This window comes from Salvelinus sp. IW2-2015, linkage group LG9, assembly GCF_002910315.2.
Source record: "Salvelinus sp. IW2-2015 linkage group LG9, ASM291031v2, whole genome shotgun sequence".
Classification (NCBI taxonomy): Eukaryota; Metazoa; Chordata; class Actinopteri; order Salmoniformes; family Salmonidae; genus Salvelinus; species Salvelinus sp. IW2-2015.
Genome location: NC_036849.1, coordinates 13,732,788 through 13,754,167, shown reverse-complemented (window position 1 = coordinate 13,754,167; position 21,380 = coordinate 13,732,788). Strand labels below are relative to the sequence as shown.

The 21,380-nt window shown below is 42.5% G+C and overlaps 4 protein-coding genes and 1 pseudogene across 6 annotated transcripts in view; 3 read left to right on the top strand and 2 right to left on the bottom strand.

Moving 5' to 3' along the window:
* Positions 1-4,504, top strand: part of atp10d (ATPase phospholipid transporting 10D) — a 35,249-nt gene extending 30,745 nt beyond the window's left edge. For both annotated transcript variants that reach the window (XM_023994303.2, XM_023994302.2), the window contains exons 16-21: positions 42-244; positions 356-556; positions 685-765; positions 1,000-1,104; positions 1,258-1,445; positions 1,591-4,504. In XM_023994303.2, the coding sequence (XP_023850071.1) occupies positions 42-244; positions 356-556; positions 685-765; positions 1,000-1,104; positions 1,258-1,445; positions 1,591-1,834 (1,022 nt within the window). In that variant the 3' untranslated portion in view covers positions 1,835-4,504. The remainder of the gene's footprint in view (positions 1-41; positions 245-355; positions 557-684; positions 766-999; positions 1,105-1,257; positions 1,446-1,590) is intronic.
* Positions 4,505-4,781: 277 nt separating this feature from the next.
* Positions 4,782-13,978, top strand: dapp1 (dual adaptor of phosphotyrosine and 3-phosphoinositides). Of its 2 annotated transcripts, XM_023994299.2 has the most exons (9): positions 4,784-5,081; positions 11,069-11,191; positions 11,305-11,438; positions 11,592-11,722; positions 11,838-11,885; positions 11,970-12,032; positions 12,166-12,251; positions 12,671-12,758; positions 12,897-13,978. In XM_023994299.2, the coding sequence occupies exons 1-9, from the start codon at positions 5,029-5,031 to the stop codon at positions 12,918-12,920; spliced, it is 750 nt and encodes a 249-aa protein (XP_023850067.1). In that variant the 5' UTR covers positions 4,784-5,028; the 3' UTR covers positions 12,921-13,978. The 2 variants fall into 2 exon arrangements, with proteins under 2 accessions (XP_023850068.1, XP_023850067.1); XM_023994300.2 differs by lacking the exon at positions 12,897-13,978 and having other exon boundaries at positions 4,782-5,081; positions 12,492-12,758.
* On the bottom strand, positions 13,458-14,867 carry LOC111968604 (ragulator complex protein LAMTOR3-like). Its single transcript, XM_070445277.1, has 6 exons — positions 14,859-14,867; positions 14,432-14,466; positions 14,213-14,271; positions 13,967-14,124; positions 13,714-13,777; positions 13,458-13,625 (listed from the first exon to the last, which is right to left on the bottom strand). The coding sequence occupies exons 1-6, from the start codon at positions 14,865-14,867 to the stop codon at positions 13,552-13,554; spliced, it is 399 nt and encodes a 132-aa protein (XP_070301378.1). The 3' UTR covers positions 13,458-13,551.
* Positions 14,868-16,889: 2,022 nt separating this feature from the next.
* LOC139028271 (protein YIPF7-like) lies at positions 16,890-18,038 on the top strand (annotated as a pseudogene).
* A 1,097-nt stretch (positions 18,039-19,135) lies between these two features.
* On the bottom strand, positions 19,136-20,003 carry grxcr1b (glutaredoxin and cysteine rich domain containing 1 b). Its single transcript, XM_023994983.2, has 2 exons — positions 19,565-20,003; positions 19,136-19,201 (listed from the first exon to the last, which is right to left on the bottom strand). The coding sequence occupies exons 1-2, from the start codon at positions 19,991-19,993 to the stop codon at positions 19,136-19,138; spliced, it is 495 nt and encodes a 164-aa protein (XP_023850751.1). The 5' UTR covers positions 19,994-20,003.
* Between the last annotated feature and the right edge of the window lie 1,377 nt (positions 20,004-21,380).

The window sequence follows — 21,380 nt, the reverse complement described above, 5'->3', positions numbered from 1 at the left end:
AAATGTAAATTTCTTAAGTCTGGGGCATCCTTTTTGTCTAGGTGATGGAGCCAATGATGTCAGTATGATCCAGGTAGCAGATGTTGGCATTGGGATATCTGGCCAGGAGGGCATGCAGGCTGTGATGTCCAGTGACTTTGCCATCTCCAGGTTTAAACACCTCCGCAAGCTGCTGTTGGTCCATGGACACTGGTGCTACACACGCCTAGCAAACATGATTCTCTACTTCTTCTACAAGAATGTGGTAAGAATATATCTCACTCACCCACACACAGACACACACATAAAGACACATACACACTCACTATCTCTTTATTTTCTCTTCCTCCCTCCCACTCTCTTCCTGTGTGTGTAGATGTATGTAAACCTGCTGTTCTGGTACCAGTTCTTCTGTGGATTCTCGGGGAGTGTTATGACCAACTCCTGGGTGCTCATCTTCTTCAACCTCCTCTTCACCTCCGTCCCTCCCCTTCTCTACGGGATCCTGGACAAAGACGTGTCTGCAGACACCCTCATTAAGTTACCGGAGCTCTACAAATCTGGACAGAATTCCAAGGTATGTGAAGGTGGAATCTGGTAGTATTAGGACAAAGTTTTCCAACTCCGGTCCTTGGGTACATTTCTGTTCTAGTCCAGCACTAACACACACACTAATTCATATCTTTTGTTTATTTATCTCTCCAGGCCTACCTCACTTCTACCTTCTGGCTGACAATGCTGGACGCTATTTACCAAAGCCTTGTCTGTTTCTTTGTTCCTTACTTTGTGAGTAGATTTACACTAGATTTGCACTAGTAGTTGTATTCCCATTGATGTTTTGTGTTCTGTGTCTAAATTGTGTAATCCTATACCCTGAGAATGGGTCAGTGAGGTGGTGTTGTTCTCTGTAATCTGGGTGTAGTTTCGGTTTAATACGGCATCATGTCATTCCCTGCCTATAAAGACATCAAAGGATTTCCTCATTCATAATGAACTTTTTTGGTCTTTATTTTTGGTCAGGCATACGCAGGGTCGGATGCAGACATGCTCTCCTTTGGTTCTCCTATCAATGCCTCGTCCCTCCTCATTATCCTACTGCACCAGGTCATCGAGAGCCGCACACTGGTGAGACTCACACCTGACCTGACCCACCCATAGGCTGATAATGATACTGCATTTTGAAGGGGGCAACTAGTGGACTACTGGGATCCTGTTATTCCATGTTATGTACTCTATTTATATTCCTATGTTGATCTGTGCTATGTTCCTGTGTTACAGACATGGCTACATGCATTATTGCTGGTGGGTAGTGCTCTCTTCTACTTCTCTTTCACCCTGGTCTTCAGTGTGGTGTGTGTGACGTGTAGCCCCCCCAACAATCCCCTTGGTGTGGACAAGCTACAGATGTCCCAACCACTCTTCTACGGAGTGTGTGCCCTCACCACCATGCTGGCACTGCTACCAAGGTATACACTCACAAACACAGTGGTGCCAACCTTTTTCAGAGAGAATTGCTGCTCGATTTGAGACCCACATCATAAAACCATCTTCAAATAAATAATAAAAACGTACAACTTTTATACCTTCCCATTCTCACTGCCACTCTTTCAGATTCCTGTTCCAGGCCCTGCACAACAGCATCTGCCCCTCTGACACAGTGAAGGCTGCTCTGATGGACCAGCTCAATCCAGATGACTACTGTAGAAGGATGCAGCGCTGGAACCAGACCCAGAGTAAAACCAGGGGTCTCGTCATCAACGTGGAAGACTCAGACATCAAGGTCCCTGACCCTGACTTCAGACTCCCTTCAGAGCTGAAGGAAGGCAGTGCTGCCACTGGCTCTTTGCTCTCCTGACCTCACAGAGGCTACAGGGGGTGGCTACCACAGGAGGCTGCTGAGGGGAGGACGGCTCATAATAATGGCTGGAATGGAGTGAATGGAATGGGATCAACCACATGGAAAACATGTTTGATATGTTCGATACCATGCATTAATTAAGTTCCAACCATTACTATGAGCATGTCTTACCCAATCAAGGTCCCACGGGCCACCTGTGGTGGCTACAGGGGGAGGCTGCAGGGTTCAACCCTACACCCTTCAAAACTAGCTGTCTTGCATGGGTTGCTCACTGATGATGATGGTTAAGAACACCATGCTGTCTATCCATGGGAAAGAGATGGATATGTTTCTTGCATGTGCCTAGAGTTGCATTAACATGGAGTCATGGATGTATAGCATCTCCTGGTACTTGAGAAAAGATTGGTGATGTGGACTTTTTGTATTTTTTCTTATGTAACCTTTATTTAACTAGGCAAGTCAGTTAAGAACAAATTCTTATTTACAATGACGGCCTACAGGTGAATATACTGAATCCCCACAAGTGCGTCAAGGGTAAAGACACATTAGACATTCATAAATGTGTCTCTGCGCTACGCTAGTACTTTGACACAATCAGGTGTGAGGCATAGTGCACTACACCCGAACATTCCGCTAGGCGTGGTACATTCGGGCCCCCTTCAGAGTACACTGAGCATGTAGGGAACAGAATGCTAGTAGTTATCATAGGCTTAGTCCCCAGTAGCTAGTTACTCTCAGAAGATTGCTTATAGATTGATTTAGCGACTGTTTAACTCATCCTGTCACAGAGTTATGAATGGGAGCTGTGAAACAATCGCTATGTGACGTGATATCAGAGGGTTGACAAGCTTTTTTCTTTTTTTTCATGAAAACATGTGTACTGTACTACACTGGTTACATTCCTCTACTGAATTATGTTACGCAATTCCAGGTAACGTGAAAGAATATTTGAATGTTATTTTTTCTGTCATTTACACTGCTTGGTTGAGAATGGTGAAACGATATGCTGGAGTGCGTGCAATGTTTGGAATGTGTTTACAATCCTTGAGCTGCGTACACTTCTTTGTTAAGTTAGCATCAAGCTATGACTCGTTTTGTGTTTACGCACATCTCTTTGTTGTTGGTGTTTCTTAAACAAACACACCAAAATGAAATTGTGAGCAACGCATATTATTGCATATGAACCGTGGAGACGGGGAGGTCACATAAAGTACCAAAGGCATAATACCCATAAAATGGTTCCAATCGTTTTTCCGCCCTTCATTTTTCTCATGGGAGACTTTAGAAACACTTAAAATAAGAGCTGTGTTTCGTGTAGCCCTACCCTGGTGTGACGTTTTGATAAACGTGTAAATCTCTCTAGGACAACAAGTGACTTTTATCAATATATTCGCATGTATTTACTCCCCAAAAATGAAATGCTAATTAGTTGCTAATGTGGCTATCATATAGAACTACAAATGCCATGATGATCTGGATTAACTATCTGTTTGCTAAATTTAGTATTGAATAAATTGGTTACATTTCTTTAAATTTACAATTCTGTGAACTGTCGTGTGCCAGTTTTAAATTGACACAATACCTGTTAGCAAAGGTGTCAGCGAGAGATGACGTGCAGGAGCTTGCAGGGATTTGTAGTTTTGTATAATGTCTACTTTGATGCTAATTAGCATTTTTGAATCTGAGAGTAAATAGAGATGAATATATTGATAAAAGTCACCTTGTTGGAGAGATTTACATGGTTATCAAAACGTCACACCTAGGTAAGCTTAAACAAAACACAATCCTTATTTTAAGCGTTTCTAAAAACTTTTCACCGCTAGGTTTTATGGGTATTATGACACCCCAATGCAGGGCTCTATAGTTGGGCAAAATCCGAATGCTGTACAGTGTCCTTACCCTCCTAACCACTGATCTCTGTGGCTTGGGTAGGTGATAACAGTATGTAAATGTATGAATAACACTTGAATCTATTTTGACAGGAGTTTACATGGATTTGGCATGGACCTGACATTTCCCACCACTATTACCTACCAACCCGCACTTAGCTGTTGTCACGTTCGGTAAAGGAGCCTTGAAGTCCATTTAAACATGGGATATATTGATTTATTTAACCTTTATTTTCTCATTGAGGTAAAATCTCTTTTTCAAGAGAGACCTGGCCAAAGGGCAGCACACGTTTAGTTAGAAGACAAGGACCAAAATGCAATGTAAATTTACACACTGGAAGTTGAAAATGTAATGTGGCAAGATGATAGAGATCCTGGGGCTTCTAAAGCAAGACAACCAAAAGTGCAACTTAATAGGCGTAAGTATGGGAAGAGGGTTCAGATATGGCCCTCCTGTATGTGAAGTAGGCTTTACAAATGTTCTCTTGAGTTTCCCTGGACAATGCCATTGCCATTTATATCTGCTTCTGAGAAGTGACCTCTATGCAACAGCCTCTACCACATGCAAATCTTCTTTAGATTGATTAATCCTCAGTATTGTATGTGGTTAAATTAGACTCATATTTTTTTAATTGTTTTTTACAGCAAAATCCTGCTTGTCAAATCCACGCAACATGGAAAGGGCAGCTGATTTGACCTATAGTGAAATTGTAAAAGCAATGATTATAAATTAGTTGTGAACTTGTTTTTAATAAAATCATTATTTTATATCAACTTACTTCCAAATGTGTTTACTGCTGTAAATACATTAGCAAATCACATGGTCTGTGTCATGTTAATTTTTTAAAAACTTAGTGTTGTTAAATGTCATGTTCATTTGTGTACAATAATGAAGGTTTATTATATGCCAGCAAACTACTTAATTTGCCTAGTATTCTAAACAAGTGTTAAGGGGTCTCAGTCAACCCCTCTTCGTCCTACCCTCTACCACTTTATTTATTTTGAAATATAAAGAACAATGTAATCCTACAAGCAAGCTGTGGACTTTGAGATGCAGTGGGCACATCACTATGGCACAGCCATACCGTAGGCTTACAGTATGTTCTGTTTTGTTGTGGAATGACGTAGCATGTCTAATTTAATCTTCCCAGCCAGCAGCCGAGACAACTTCCTCGTATGGTAGTTTTATTTTGGTCAGTCAGTGTGTCGATTTCGGTCTGTGATTTTAGAATGTTGAGTCGACTCGGTAACCTGACAGGTGGAGACTGAGAAGCGCACAGGTGAACTGCCATCGTTTACACGATGAGCTACTACAGTGATACGCCAAGTGTCGACGATGAGTTGGAGTCATTAGGGTAAGAATGTCTTAATTATAATTTTGCCTATTCGTAAATCTTATTTTAGAGCCTACCCGATCAAAAGGAAATTAAAGTATTCTTCATGGGCAGTGCGTTTTAGCATTGTTCAGGAAGGAACGTTAGGTCAAGTTCTAGAGAAGGAAATCCCTTTAGGCATAGTATTGTTTTCAACCTCAATTTAAAAATGCATGATATAAAGCCATTGAATCTTGAAGAATATAATTTAAATGCCTAATATTTACTTCAACTGTAGCCTACCCCACCAGAACCCAATATATGAGCTTGTTTTACTCCATTGTTTGTTAACAATATAAACACGGTATAGTTTCAAAACATGGTTAAAAATATATCTTTATCAAACTAGTGTCCTTGCAGCTATAGTTCCGTAGATTCATTTGAGCGGTTACATTTCTCTAACTCCAGTCTTCTCTACCCCAAAAGTAGTGGGGTGATCGCTTTATTGTTGTATGAATTCCAAACTGCTCCTTTGAATAAAGGAAAAATAAATATTCAAGTTCTCACTACATGACATTCTGTTGTACCTATTCTAGTGCAGGCGTTGGCGTTGAGTTAATTGAAGTGTGAAATAAGTACGACTCTGCCATCTGCAATGCAAATACCCAACTTTCACATCCACATTAGTTACAGTGATTTTTTTCTGCAGCTGTCTTGTTTGTTTGGGGATCAACAGCTTTGTCTCAATGTCAGAAGTGGGTCAAACCATGAAGTGACCTCTAAAGTGCCTTTGCATGGTGAAGTCACTTGAGAACAATTGGTCAGTGTTTCATACACACACACTGCAGCTGTTCATTACATGGTGGCACTTTACTTTTCAGATCTTACCGTGTGCATGTTTCTCTTGCCAATAATTATTTGGGTTTAACATGCACTTCCTGCTAGTCTGTTGCACCTTAGTGGTATATGGGATATGTCCCCAGCGTATTCATCAGAAGCCTTTATTACACTACGCCAGCCATGATTGGCTGGACTTCGAGACGTGTGCGCCGGGGAAGGATGTCCCTCCTATCCTATAAATGTCCAATGCAGCATCTCTGAGTTATTCAAACACCTCTTCTCGCTTTTCATCAGAAAGCTTACCTCGACACGACTGCATTTTCCAGAACTAGCTAAACTGTCCACAGACGTGAACTTACAACTCGCTCACTGGGCGCTATTCTCAGGACTGTGCGGTGGTGACAATTTTCCTTTTCCTTCACCATAGTTAGAGGAAAATTATTTGAGGGAGGAACATGTACAGCTGTGACATGGCTAACTCGTTCACGACCAAGTTAGCTGTATCCAAACAGTGACTAGTCGTTAGCAAGCTAGCCACCACGCTAGCTAGCTTTTGTGGTTTTACTTCGACAAGAAAAGTTTTACTAGCTACACCAAGCTATCTTTTCTAACCTGTTGTTTTTTGGAAACGGTATCCGGCCATCACAACAAGTGCCACGGAGATAGCTAGCGATTAGTGGGTTATCGGACTAGCCTACCACACTAGTTTTTTTCTGACAGCTAAAAAAAATAGCATCCAAGCTATGGTGAAAAAAGCATCTCCCACCCCAAACGAGGAGAAGCTCCCGGCACGAATCTGCTCCTGTCGAAACAAGATATCGGCTAAAGACACCCACTCTGTGTGCTCCGCTTGCCTTAGGTTGCCACATGCCCAGGAAGCCTTCCCTGACTCCTGTCCACACTGTGCCCTCTTCGCTGTGAAGAGCCTCCGTTGCAGGCTAACATGCCAAGCTAGCCTGAGTCAACAGGACCCTAAAATGGGGGGCCGGCGTTCCCGATTGCTCACCAGAGGTGATGGATATCCAAACAGGGAACCGTAAAGTGACGGCTAGCGCTAGCTGGGGAGACCAGCTCAATTCCATTGCCCCACTGTTGGAGGACTCCAGCAACGACCTTACGGCCTTCCTGCCGGGCTTCCTGATTGGAGACGATAACGACTCCAAAGGGTTTTCCGACAGCCTCCTTTCGGAATCATCGAATGGAGACGAAGACTCCTTCAACCCTCAGGCCAGGAAACCAAGCCTCCTGCCGGGGAATCCGAAACCGGACACGCAGACGGGGCGCCATCCTTACCAGTTCTCGGTGTGGACCTGCAGGACGTGTGCAAACGCACTGCGAATAAACTGGTGATTCCCTGGCCCAATGCAGTAGCAGAGACCACCACGTCCCGGTAAGAGGCTAACCAAAGCCAAACGGGCAGTCAGGCGATTACTATCAGTCTTCCCAGAATGCCTGGAGGAGGTTACCTGTACCTGGAGTACACCTTTCTCCTTCAAGAACCCTGTCTAAGGTGGTGGGATTGGACTGTGTTGACATGGCAGGGATTGGGCTTGCCCACACGCCAGCCATCGAACCCCGGGTGGCTTCCAATCTACATCCCAGCCAGAAGTCCTCCGTGACCTCGACTGGCCCCACCTTACCAACCAAGTACGAGCGTTTCCAGTCCTCTGTGACAGAGAAGGTCTACAGGTCGGGCGTCACAGCGGTGAGGGCTCTCAGCGCCGCATCCATGCTCTCGGCATATCAAGCTGAGCTACAGGATGAGCTAGCGGTCACACTGGAGCCTGGTCTGTGGGATGAGATCTGTATTGCCACAGACCTCAACCTGCGTCTGCTTAAAGCCACTGTCCAGGCGTCAGGAAAAGCGATTAGGCTCATTATATCCCAGGAGGGCTCGATGGCTCAACCTATCCACGGTGTCTGATAGTGAGAAACTGAAGATCCTGGATGCTCCAGTAGACCCTAAAGGCCTTTTCGGTCCCACCGTCGAGATGATGCAGAAACGGTGCGAGGAGAAAAAGATTGAGGGTGAAGCCCTCCAGCTCTGTCTGCCCAGGAAGACACAGCCCAGTGCCTCCCCTGTGCCTTGCCACACCTTCGCCCAGGCTGCAGCAGGTCGACCCCCCTCGACCTTTAAGAGTCCAGGGCAGCAGAGAACCTTGGACCCTAAGGGCCCCTGGTCTAAGAACCCTCCCGTCCCACCCATGGCACCAAGGAACCAGCCTGCCCCAAACCCCACCCAGGGTGTAAGGAGGAAGAAGGGTATGGCCTAGCAATGTCCCCATTGCCAGAGAGGCGAGAACGGCCACCCCCAAGCGCAGTTATATCTCCTCCGCCAATTCTGAGCCTGTTCCAGGATGCAAGTTCCCAGGCACCTCAGTGTTCTTTCCAGCGTATTGGGTCCAAGTCGGTGGTCACAGAGTACAGTGAGAAGAGACAATGTTCAGGTGGATGCTTCTACAAGGCCCCTGTCTAGTCTAAAACACTCCCCAATGTCAGTTCACATTAAAAATGTTAACACTAGCGCAACCAGGCTACAGGGCGCAGTCAGACATGTTGTTTCTCACAAAATCAAAACAAACAGGGTGCTTCCCTACAACGCCATCAGAGGGGGCTACCATTCCTTCTGTGGTGATAGGCCACATAAGCGCTCTCCAGCTACGGGCCAGCCGAACATGCACAGTGCGTCGCGGACTGTCCTACACTCTCCCCTGGCAGATGGTGCTGCTGCACCGTCTGTGGGGGGAGGCCCGGTCAGCCCTCTCTTGGAGCGGAGAGAGAACTGGCGGGCATGCGCCATGTAAATCTGGGTACAGGGCACGATAGACAGGGGATACAGACTACAATTCGCTATCACTCCGCTTCGTATCAAGGGAATTATATGCGCTCAGGCTCAGGGGGAATCAGCGTGTGTACTCCGGAAGGAAATCACATCGCTAATAGAGAAAAGGGCAATAAGAATTGTTCCTCCAGAGCAAAGCCACTGCGTTTTTTTTCTCAAGATATTTCCTGGTTCCCAAATAGGGGGGCGGCATACGTTCGACACTAGATCTACGTCCTCTGAACAGGAACATGAGAAAGTACACGTTCAGAATGTTGACACACACTGCTCTGCTACGTTCTGTGCGCCCAGGCGATTGGTTCGTATCCGTCGACCTGAAGGACGTTTACTTTCACATCTCAATATACCCTCTTCGCAGGAAATTTCTCAGATTCGCTTTTCAATGCGTAATCTACACATTTCTGGTACTCTCTTTTGGCTTCTCACTGTCACCTCGTGTTTTACGAAGTGTACGGAGGCAACCATAGCCCCAGAGAGAGGGGCATTCGGCTGATGACGTACATAGACGATTGGCTGCTGTGCGCGCAACCGAGACCAGGTCTTAAAACACAGTCAGCTACTATTGGAACACCTAACATTTCTAGGTTTCAGAATGAACACAGTAAAGAGCGTTCTGATTCCCATGCAGACAATCTCTTTCCTAGGTTTCCTAGGCTCTTTCCTAGTTTCGGATTCATTCAAAGCTCGCCTTTCAGTGGAACATATAAGAACATTTCAAGATTGCCTAGCACTGTTTCGCAGAGGGAACCTGGTCTCTTTTAAAACATGCGCGAGGGGAGATTTTCCATCCTCACCCAGGAACGTTTGGCACTCTGGGCCTGGCCTGTGAATGGTTCAACTTGAACACAGCCGGGCTTCCCCAAAATGTAATTTCAACTATTCAGAGTCCCTTTTATAATAGTAAATGGCTCATGTTTGAGGAATGGTGCACTAAATCACAGACAATGCCATTCCAGTGCTCTGTCCCGGTAATCCTGAGGTTTCTACAGGAATTATTAGAAAAAGGAAATGCTTTTTCTATTATTAAGGTATATCTAGCAGCTATTTTGGCTTGTCATGTGGGTTTTGGGAGCACGACAGCGGAGCAACACCCCCTTGTCACCTGTTTTCTCAAGGGTGCACGTTGTTTGCGTCCGGTATCCAAACAGCTTGCCCCGTCATGGGATTTATCAATTGTTTTGGATGCTCTATGCCAACAACCGTTTGAGCCCTTGGATCAGGTGGAACTGAAGAGGCTTTCATTTAAGACCACGCTATTACTAGCATTGGCCTCCGCGAAGCGTGTAAGTGACATTCACGCACTCATGTGCACAATTTTCACCTGGTAACAACAGGGTATCATTGCGGCCTAACCCCGCCTTTATCCCTAAGATTATTAACCCATCTTTGATGTGTCTTCCCCTTGAGCTGGTAGCTTTTTATCCCCCACCGTTTTCCTCTCCGGAACATCAACGGTTGCATATGTTGTGCCCAGTACGCACTCTGCACATCTACATGGACAGGCCTAAGGGATTTAGAAAATGTGATCAGTTGTTTGTTTCCTGGGCGAAACCTCACACGGGTAAAACGCTCACTTAACAACCCCTCTCCCACTGCATAGTGGGGGCTATGTCCTTTAGCCTACACAAGTAAGGGTCTTCAGTCTCCTGCTGGCCTACGGGCTCATTCTACTAGAGGAATGGCTACGTCCTGGGCTTTATTTAAGGGCATATCTAGCCAGGATATTTGCTCAGCAGCGAGCTGGGCTTCGCCTAATACATTTGCGAAGTTTTATATGCTCGATGTCACTGCACCGACCCTAGCGCATACTGGTTAACGTGTAGGATCTTCTGAGGGGCAAAGCCCATTTGTGTGTAATATCGCACAGGGCAGTCGGTCGTCAGGATAAGCTTGTCTGGCAATACAGGAGTCAGTATATTCCATAATACCAAAACAAATACTTGAAAGAGAACTTTAGGTTACGACCGTAACCCCGGTTCTCTGATAGTATGAGTGAGGCATTTCACCAGACCACCCTCCTTGCATGAGCGAGGAATAGGTGTTGCTTATTTTTGAATGACTCAGAGATGCTGCATTGGGCCTTTTTTATTGGGTAGTAGGGACAATCTTTTCCGACGCACACGTCTCGACATCCAGCCAATCATGGCTGGTGTAGTGTAATAAAGGCTTCTGACGAATACGCTGGGGGCGTATCACATAAGTGAAATACCTCACTCATACTATCAGAGAACCGGGGTTACGGTTGTAACCGAAAGATTTCATGAGTCTGCTCACCATTCACATTAGTGATGCATGTCTGTTAGATGCTATACTCTGATTGTCTTTGTCTGTCTTCCACCTTTCCCAGATGGTACCACTTTGACCTGTCCCGCCATGCCGCTGAAGCTCTCCTCCTATCCAATGGGAAAGATGGCAGCTATCTCCTCCGAAACAGTCATGAGGGTCCTGGCAGCTTTGCCCTCTCTGTCAGGTGGGCCTACCTATTCCATCCCTCTTAAAAAGTAAAACGTCTCCCTCCCTCTTCCATGCCCCATTTCAGAAGGATTCCCATTCACCACATGCTTTTTTTCTTTCCTTATACAGAGCCAAGGATTCAGTTAAACATTTCCATGTGACACGGAAAAGCAGTGGCTACGCTTTTGGCTTCAATGAGTTTGCGTCCCTCCAGGACTTTGTCAGCCATTTTGCCAACCAGCCTCTGCTGGGCAGTGAGACAGGTTGGCTTGAGACCAGTTCTTCAGACCTTACTGAATCCAAAGTCTAAACCTAACCATTTCCCTGCTGTTTATTTATATTTTCAATGACTGAAATATATCCCTTGGTATACCCTCAAGACTCCTAACCTGAACCTTGACCTTTCACTCAACCAGGAACCCTCATTGTTCTTAAATGCCCATATCCATGGCGTGTAGAAGAGCCGTCCATCTATGAGTCTGTGCGGGTTCACACCGCCATGCAGACAGGACGAACAGAGAGCGACCTGGTGGCTAACGCTCCATCGGTATGACCACAAGCTCATTTATTAGTGAAGCAAACATAGGTTAATCATAACATAATTACTTAGGTCAAGTATCACAAACCTCATGATATTGTTTTTTTAATGATTTTGTTCACAGTTTGGAACAAAGGAGGGCTATCTGGTCAAGTTAGGAGCAGTCGTAAAGGTGAGAGAAATAGGCAGCTGTACAGACCAGGTTTAGTGGACTGTTCTGGTTGAAAGACTTTCAATTTATGTTTTGTTTTTTCAGAACTGGAAGCAGAGGTGGTTCACATTAAACAGAAATGAGCTCAAATACTTTAAGGACAAAATGGTGAGTAGAAACCATGTCTCTGATAGCAGTCATGGTTTATGATACAGATGTAATATTATGAATGGCTAGATTTTATTTGTCAGTGTTTGTGACAGGATGGTGTTGCCATCTCTCATTTGCTCTCCTGTCTTAGTTTGATGAGCCTATTCGCACCATTGATCTGACAGCATGCTCTGCAGTCCAGTTTGACTACTCCAAGGACAGAGTCAACTGCTTCTGGTGAGAGCTCCAATCCATTGAGCCAAGAGTGGGCCTACCAACTCTCGTGATTAAGGCCTTTACAGACTATTGACTAACAATTAATAATACTGTTTTGACTACAATACACTGCTGTTGAAGGTCAGCCTTCCCTTCAGTTTTTTTTTTGCCACTGGTGCTAGTTTCATTGTTCAATCTTGAATTTGGTAAACCTCAGTGGGCATTTTTAAACATGTCTGTTGGTTTCACTTCCGCTTACAGAGGAATATAAAATATGGATCATGGTGGCCGATGGCAGTGGCAGATAAGAGGAAGTGCAACCAGAGTGATGACAGGAGAAGTTCTAACCTCCACTCAGCTACTTTATTTTGTTGCTGGGTCTCTTTCTGTAGCTGTTGATATTAAACCTAGCATTAATACTCATTCGGTCTCTTATTTAGTTTGGTGTTCCCTGAGAGGACATTTTATCTGTGTGCCAAGAGTGGTGTGGAGGCAGATGAGTGGATCAAGATAATACGATGGAAACTGGTGAGCCCATAATCCACTATTACTATTCAAATGTATAAAACAGAAACAAAGCTTGAACTGGCTACCTTAATCCAAATGCTTAACTAATGGGAGTAGTGCCAGAGCAAAATAGCCTAACAAATTAATGTTTGTTTTCAGTCACAAATAAGAAAAGGAAGATGACAACATGAAGAGGAGGAGCCAAAAGAGGCATATTCTCACAGTGAACTAAATTACCTTAAGTCTGGTAGCTTGTCACTCCTGTTATCCTCAGAGATCCTTTCTGCTCCACAGATGACTGGCTGGTAACCCAAGACAAAAGACAATTGGGCTCTCTGACCATCGAAAAATGGCCATGTAATTTTCAGGACATGCACAATGACAATGTTTTGGATCTAATCGTATTTTTTTGCGATAGATTTGAGTTCTTCCAGGAATTTTATTTTCTCTAGATTGATATCTTTCACTGGTTGACATTCACTTGATCTTAATTTTACTTAATTAACAAGATGTAACCCTCATACTGTGAATAAATATTTATTTTAATCGAGAAACTAGCAACAAATGACTCAGTTTATTAATTACAAACACGAGAAAGGAAGGGGTTACATTCAAGTACTAGAAAATTAAGGCAACAAACACAGCACCATGACACTAACAACATGTGCTGTATCTATGTCTTTCAGCAACAGAGCTCTCTGTATGTGTGGGTGCGCATGATAGAGATATTAAAAATTTAATATTTTCAGGTAGATCCTTTTTCATGACTGACTCTGTCACAGAATAGTCCCATTGCTGTCAAGGTGATACACTCCTAAGCAACCTCCACTACCTGCCGTAGCTCTTCGATTAGTGGTACGAGCTCCTTTTCCAGACGGATAATCAAACCTACAAACATCAGTTTGGATAACACTTCAGAATGCTGTACTTGTCTTCATTCATGCAGAGGATATATAAGTAGAGATCTTTATCTTACCTGTGTTGGCACTACTGCTTGCGATGAAATTGATCACCAATGGTAACCGGTTAAACTGCCCAATCTGGAAAAAAGTGAGATTGTCAGCATAACAAGGCACATGGGTCAGTGTTTTTCAATCTATTCTTGGGGAGCACCAGGGAAGGCACTTTTTTGTTGTTGTTCTAGCCCAGCACTAACACACCTGACTCAACTAATCACCAAGCCACCCCAGGCCTACATCCTTTATATGTTAGGTCCAGATTGTATTTACCTGGCATGTGTTATAGTAGCAGATGATACTCTTGTTTTTAGAGAGCCTTAGCTTACTGCCCTGGTCGGTGGCCAATGCAAAGGTGGAGAGGAAGCCTGGCCGTAGAGCATATTCTGGTGCATTATCTTTCGCCACTGAAGGAGAATGCAGCAGGTACACTGAGCACAACACATTGGACAAGGACAAGAAAAGGTCAACTAAATGACCTAGCTTTAAGAACAAAACACAGTTGTGAGGGAGACCTACCTTTAATAACTGGGACACCATCCCTATCTGTCACTATGATTGCATGAAGACCCTCAAAACTGGTGGATAAGGAGAAGAAGAGCAGCACATGACATAACTCCTTTGTCATAATTCAAACTACTGAAATTCACTTTTCACATTAGGGATTCCCAAGTTCAATATTAGGTTTCAGCAACAGAAGAATCACAATGAACACAATCATATAACAAACAAACATACCTTGGTAACAGTTTGTACAAGTATCTCTTCAAGTCCTGCAACAAAATGTGTCAAGATAGAGACAAGATAGGTAGCTACCAGGGGTGCAACTATGGTTTTAGAAGTGGGGGGAGGCATAGTTATTATTTTTATTTGTCACATAAACACTCCAAAAAGCCTACCCTACCACTCGGAGCTGTCCTAAAGCACACCGTTGCCTCATTTTGTATCACATTCCAATGATAAAACTGGGGGGGGGGGTTTACCCCTTTTTTACCCCACTGTTGCCACTTTTTTAAATGCAACTTCAGAATGTGGGGGGGGAAGTTGTGCCCCCAGTGAAAGTTGTGCCCCTGGTAGCTACTACACTGGTGTAGCAACTGGCTATGACTTCAGCTAGCTAGAGATTAATGTAATCAATGATTGTGTTCAAATAATTTATACTTACATCAACCATGGTGGAAATATTACGTATTTTATTCCACCGTCAATTGCTAGAAGAGAACTGAATTATGGTAAGAATGTCTGTAAATGTTGAGAATATCAGCAGGTCTTTTTTGTGCTCTTCCTAGCTTTCCTTGCTATTTCGTTGACAGCTAATTTATCTCCAGCTGATACTAGGTTTAGCAAGGTAGCTAGCTAGTTAGCTGGACTTGGTGGTTTTTCATATGTAGAACAAAATGTAAATGTATTACTACCTTGTAAATGTATGAATGCTAATCCACTATTACCCCTTTTTTAAATTATTATATATTTTTTATTTTAAGTAAGCAGCTTTGCCCACAGGGAAATCATATGACTGGCTTAACCCATGTTGAGCCAGCAACATCTGATTTAAGCTGTTCGAAAATCCTTCAAAATAAGAGCCATGTAAACAGTGGAAATTGTTCATTCTGTTCAGTAGCACCCAGTATCCAAAACCATTGCATTTCTGCAACTGGCTTAATTTCCATAAGACATATTACTAAACCTTGAAAAAAGAGAAAAAAAAGAATAGGAAATTAAGAAATAGATTAGATAGAAAGTGGGCTACTTAGTCTACTTCTCTGGGGTTATCATGCCCCCAGCTCAAATAGAGGAAACTATTTATACATTTGTACATCCCCACACAGCCTTCAAATGTTCTTTCAAATCTCTCCCCTGACAACATAACAGGAGGTCTTGCTCAGAATTTACCTCAAGGTTTGAAATCTGAACTCAACAATAAGGCAATCCCAGTAACTAATTATGATCTGGCCTTAGCAGTTTGAGTGAAACCTGCTGTTTGAATATCTGGCATGTATTTTCTGCTGTAGTGTCAGTATTATATTGACCAAAGAATGAAGCGCAATAGGTCATCTATTTGTATTTTAATTTGTAGCTTATAAAATTGTGATTTGGTTGGCAACTCGTTTCGTGATATAACATGTGGGAACTGAGCAGCCCTCCTCAAAAGGGCCCCTTACTTCACTCTACTGTTACAGTAATGATCTTTATCTTCATCTTTTCCACCTACTCCACAGCAATGGGGGACTTTCAGAAATGTGAACAAGACTTCTACCAGTCAGGGTATTACATCGATGATCAGGGACAGGTGGCCTATGACTAAAATGGCTATAACCTTAACCCAGAGTATGAGTAAGTACAGTTGAAGTACAATTAACGATGGTCATTATGGCCAAACAGTTCTATTTTTGTTTCATCAGACCAGAGGACATTTCTCCAAAAAGTACGATCTTTGTCCCCATGTGCAGTTGCACACCGTAGTCTGGCTTTTTTATGGCGGTTTTGGAGCAGTGGCTTCTTCTTTGCTGAGTGGCCTTTCAGGTTATGTCGATATAGGACTCGTTTTTACTGTGGATATAGATACTTTTGTACCTGTTTCCTCCAGCATCTTCACAATGTCCTTTGCTGTTGTTCTGGAATTGATTTGCACTTTTCGCACCAAAGTACATTCATCTCTAGGAGACAGAAAGCATCTCCTTCCTGAGCGGTATGATGGCTGCGTGGTCCCATGGTGTTTATACTTGCGTACTATTGTTAGTACAGATGAACGCGGTACCTTCAGACATTTGGAAATTGCTCCCAAGGATGAACCAGACTTGTGGAGGTCTACAATTGTTTTTCTGAGGTCTTGGCTGAATTCTTTTAATTTTCCCATGATGTCAAACAAAGAGGCAGTCAGTTTGAAGGTAGGCCTTGAAATACATCCACAAGTACACCAACTCCACAAGTTGACTCAAATGATGTCAATTAGCCTATCAGAAGCTTCTAACGCCATGACATCATTTTCTGGAATTTTCCAAGCTGTTTAAAGGCACAGTCAACTTAGTGTATGTAAACTTCTGACCCACTGGAATTGTGATACAGTGAATTATAAGTGAAATAATCTGTTTGTAAACAATTGTTGGAAAAATGACTTGTGTCATGCACAAAGTAGATGTCCTAACCGACTTGCCAAAACTATAGTTTGTTAACAAGACATTTGTGGAGTGGTTGAAAAACGAGTTTTAATGACTCCAACCTAAGTGTATGTAAACTTCTGACTTCAACTGTAGGTCTTCTCATCTTCACATCTGTTTTTATTCATCTGTTGTGTATTTGTGCAGAGATTGGCATGAATTTTGAGCACATATGGCAGAAGACGTTGACAGTGCTGAACCCTATGATCCCAGCAGATGGCAGCATCATGAATGAGACCGACCTGACCCTATTCTGTTCTGTATTGCTCTGGGTGTCACTTTACTCATGGTGAAGAACCTCCCCAATAGCTCATGTCCAAGTGTGTGTGTGTGTGTTGCATGTTTTCACAGCTCAAGTCATCATGATTTACTATTCAGATAAAAAATATTTGTAGCTTTGCTGTATGTAACTGTGCATGTACTGTACTGAAAGTGTACTGTTACGAAATGTATTTACTCTTTTATATAGGCAGGCAAATCCCACTTTGGCTATGTCTATGGGATCAGTACCATCGGCTGTATGAGGATCTACACCCTGTTGACCCTGATGGGTTCCCTGTCTGTGTCCTATGGCTGTGTAGCCAGCGTGCTGAGCTACCGCCTCCTCCCCATTGTGGCACTATCTGCATTTGCAGTCGTCTTTCCCCTACAGCGAGTAGGCCTTTCCAGTCCAAAAACAATTAAAAGGTTGCCTAAATAATATTTTGTAGAAAAACACAGTTTGCTCATCTTGATTTCTGTTCTGTTATGTCCTTTGTTCTGTCAAATTTGACTTTTGATTTACGTCCAGAGGGATCATCGGAACGATCCTGGCCTTGCTGGTGATTGGCTGGTGCAGTCTCTCAGCTTCCAAGATCTTCATCTCCACCCTGGCGATGGAGGGTCAGCGGCTGTTGGTAGCGTACCCCTGTGCCCTGCTCTATGGAGTCTTTGCCTTGCTAACAGTGTTCTGAAGGCCACTACTGTCACTGACTGTCAACAGAGATCCAATTTCTGAAGCACTACATTTGGCAATACATGTCTGGTATGGGTGTCAGTCTGGTATTGAGTTATAGTTATATATGGAGTTTTGTTTGTGGAATTTCTAGATAAAAAAAAAATGAGGCTCAGTTTTCCCATAGGAGTTACTTAACATTGTGAAAAATGTCATCTGGGTGTGTAATTGGTTGACATTTGTGCATTGAAATGTGCTAATAAATGGAATTTGAAATGTTACATTGTGTCAAAAGGCAACACTGACTTCAATTGAAATTATGGAACTAACGAACACCATGTTGAAAAGCTATAAAACTTTATTTAAGATTGATTTTAACAGTATAATTCACTGTATCTTGTGTCTTAAAAAAACATACATTCAGGATATGAAAAAACATACATTGAAAATAACATATTTGGGGTGGCAGGTGGTTAGAGCATTGGACTAGTAACCAAAAGGTTACAAGATCGAATCCCCAAGCTGACAAGGTAAAAATCTGTCGTTCTTCCCCTGAACAAGGCAGTTAACCCACTGTTCCTAGGCCGTCATTGAAAATAAGAATTTGTTCTTAACTGACTTGCCTAGTTAAATAAAGGTAAAAATATATATATTTCATCTGGGAAATGAAAGAAAAAGCTAGAATTATTACCAGTGTATAAACTTACAAACCTACATGGTTCTTAGTCTTCAAAATACAATAGTGCAAGAGCATGGTTAAGCATGGTTTTACTATATAAAGAATGCATTGTTCTTGCAAGAATACAGTCTTAAATGATTTCATCCAATTTACACTCAAAAAGCAGCCCACTTACAAAAACATTTAACCTTAGAAAGTATTTATAAACATCAGCAAAGAAATATGATGCTCCATTCTGATAACTTTTCCATGGTGAAGTACATGTTGTCTTACAGTCATAGGACTGTAACTTTGTGTTAAAGTGGGGTTTTTTACTGATCAAAAACAGATTTGTAGGACATTAAGATTTTTATTTTGAATTCATCCATTCAATAGCACATGTCCAATACAGGGTTTGGCATAGCTGATTTACACAGCCTCTAGAATAATGGTGTATTTAGAGGATTAGTCTGTTCATAACTGTAGGGTTTGGATCTCTACTGTATTGGATTTAGGATTGCTTGATTATTCCCTATTATCTCAACCATTCAGGTCATAAACCATAAGGGACTAGGGGGAGTAATTGAGACACTGGGCCTAGTGTGACTGTCCCTGAAGTAAATACATAAACACAAATCTTGACGACCAAAGGTTGTGTGTTATAATAGCCAGCAGAGTCAGTAGACCCAGTCTCAGTTCCCATCATCTTTTTCCCATGGTATTCTTTTCAGCTGAGGTCGGCTGCCACGCAGGTTACCCTTCAAGACGGCAGGTAGAGAAAGAAACAGATAAATGCTGTTGTAAGTACTGTAACAATGTGTACCTTCACTGTAGTTACCCTGTAATTGCATAGGTATTAGGAACACACTGTAAAGTGTGACAAGAAAGGGGAATTGTTATTAAAGGGGAATTTTACTGAAACAATTTTTTCATATATTATTCATAAGTCCGCTTTTGATACATTGAAGTTTTATACTGCTTTCAAGTCTCCTGATGCCCTAAATCAAACATGATCCAAAAGTCTCATAATGATGTGTTTTGACACTGTGTGACTTTTCCCTAAAGTAAACACAAGCCTGCTAGGATAGCTATGAGGAATATAACATTGTTAAATTACTCACTGTATACACGTTGGAGAGGTTGGAAAGGTTGTTGAACAGTGCTTGACCTGCACTGACTTTGTTCTTCACACCACGTACAGTCCCATTCTTGCTGCAGATATTAATGCGCTTGTTGCTAAAGAGCAGCTCCTTTTTGGTGCTAGCGTACATAAGCAGGTCATCCGGATCACTCCCGCAATCATCCGGCGCTGTGCCCACCAGCCCACACAGATGCCCATTTGCCTCGCTGGTTGGTGGGGAGCTCGCCTGCTCGCTCTCCGAGTTGCTGGTGCAGTCCGAGTCAACTGAGTCTGTCACTGAGCCACACAATGTCAATGTGTCATCCTTGAAAACCTCAGTTAAAATGCGACCACTATTTGCAGATGCCACCCGAAACCTTACGGTTCTCTGAGCCTTTTCTTTGTCTTGTCTTGAGGTTGTGCCCTCCATTGGAACGCAAGAGGGTGTTTTACATGTTTTACATGGTCAACATCTCTCTTTCAGTGAAGTAAGATGCATTCTTGTAAGATTAAGCCATACCCTTATGCTATTGTTAATTTTCCTCATTGACATGAGCTAAGTCAGCTAAGTCCAAAATGGTCTGAGTAAGAAAACTAGACACCAAAATGGTTAATAATAAATGAAGTTCTGCCATGGTAACAGTTAAAACAGGCAAACAGTAAACTGATATCCCCATGATGCATAATTAATTAATTGATTGGTCAAATATGACCAAATAGGCAACCGTAGTTGAGAAGTCACTGCAGATCAACAACCCACCAATTCTTGTGCCCAGTGTCATACCTTCACAACCTCTCATCAGATGAAAGCTTCAGCAACTTTGAGGACCTATTATAATGTTATCAAGCATTCACCTGTTGTATAGGAGCATCTCTTTATTGTAGCAAGAGCAGGTTCCGTTAAAAAGGGAAGAGCGGAATCTTTCCTCAAGGCCTTGATAAAATATTTCCCAACTAAATCTTTGCTGTCATCGACATAAAATCACACAGTCTGTCTGGGTGAATCAATTACAGCCAAAGTAAGAGCACAGAGTTTAATAATAGAATGTAGTGTAATATACTTTTTTGTCGAAAATTTATTGTGGATTATCCCTTTAATTTGAATACCGGAAGTGACCCTATTGTCCTGCGGAAAAACCCAAACACACGTGTCTACCGGTGTCTCCCACCTACATTCTACCAGCAAGAATAAGCAAGACGTAGAAGGAATAAGGTCGTGACCACGGCGATTTCACTTCAAAATAAAAGTCTCGCAATGAAGATGGTAAAAAATTATACAATGGTCGACAATTCATAACATTTTGTGAGCAAATGTATTTTGCAAATTAATTTCGTTTAACAATATGGAAAAAGGAAAATAGTTAATCGCCTTTACAAATAATATTATAGCATTGACATTATTGTTAACAGCATTAAAAGTAAGGATTACTAGATAGTTATCATGGTAACAGCAGTAATACAAATAACAAAACATTATTTATCTACTGTTAATAATAATAGTAATAACAATATTAATAATATAATTATAATAATCAACTTTAGAAAACACTTTTAAATCCCATTGTTAATTAGCCCATTCGTATTGCACGATGTTCAGTATGTTTTTCATATTGGACATACATATTGCACCATACACAATTTCATTCTGTATGTTGTGTCGCAGTAAAAGGGGGTTCCATTCTACTCTGAGCACTTCTACTTTTCAAATCCACAGAGTTTACACCCAGAGGAGTATCGCTGCTCATTCTACAAACAATATGTTTATTCAAAAAATAATACCTAAAGGGGTCCTAAAATTCAAAATCAAATTGCTAAAT

Bases quoted from the DNA above. Each gene is read 5' to 3' on its own strand.
- grxcr1b (XM_023994983.2), bottom strand. From the start codon at position 19,993: ATGGAGGGCACAACCTCAAGACAAGACAAAGAAAAGGCTCAGAGAACC. The intron at 19,202-19,564 runs GTGAGTAATTTA...GCCGTCTTGAAG, and splicing joins ACCTCTCCAACGTGTATACA to GGTAACCTGCGTGGCAGCCG.
- LOC111968604 (XM_070445277.1), bottom strand. The intron at 14,272-14,431 runs GTATGTTTGTTT...CTTATCCACCAG, and splicing joins TTGTACAAACTGTTACCAAG to TTTTGAGGGTCTTCATGCAA. The intron at 13,778-13,966 runs GTAAATACAATC...ACTTTTTTCCAG, and splicing joins GCTACTATAACACATGCCAG to ATTGGGCAGTTTAACCGGTT.
- dapp1 (XM_023994299.2), top strand. From the start codon at position 5,029: ATGAGCTACTACAGTGATACGCCAAGTGTCGACGATGAGTTGGAGTCA. The intron at 5,082-11,068 runs GTAAGAATGTCT...CACCTTTCCCAG, and splicing joins GATGAGTTGGAGTCATTAGG to ATGGTACCACTTTGACCTGT. The intron at 12,759-12,896 runs GTGAGCCCATAA...GTTTGTTTTCAG, and splicing joins AGATAATACGATGGAAACTG to TCACAAATAAGAAAAGGAAG.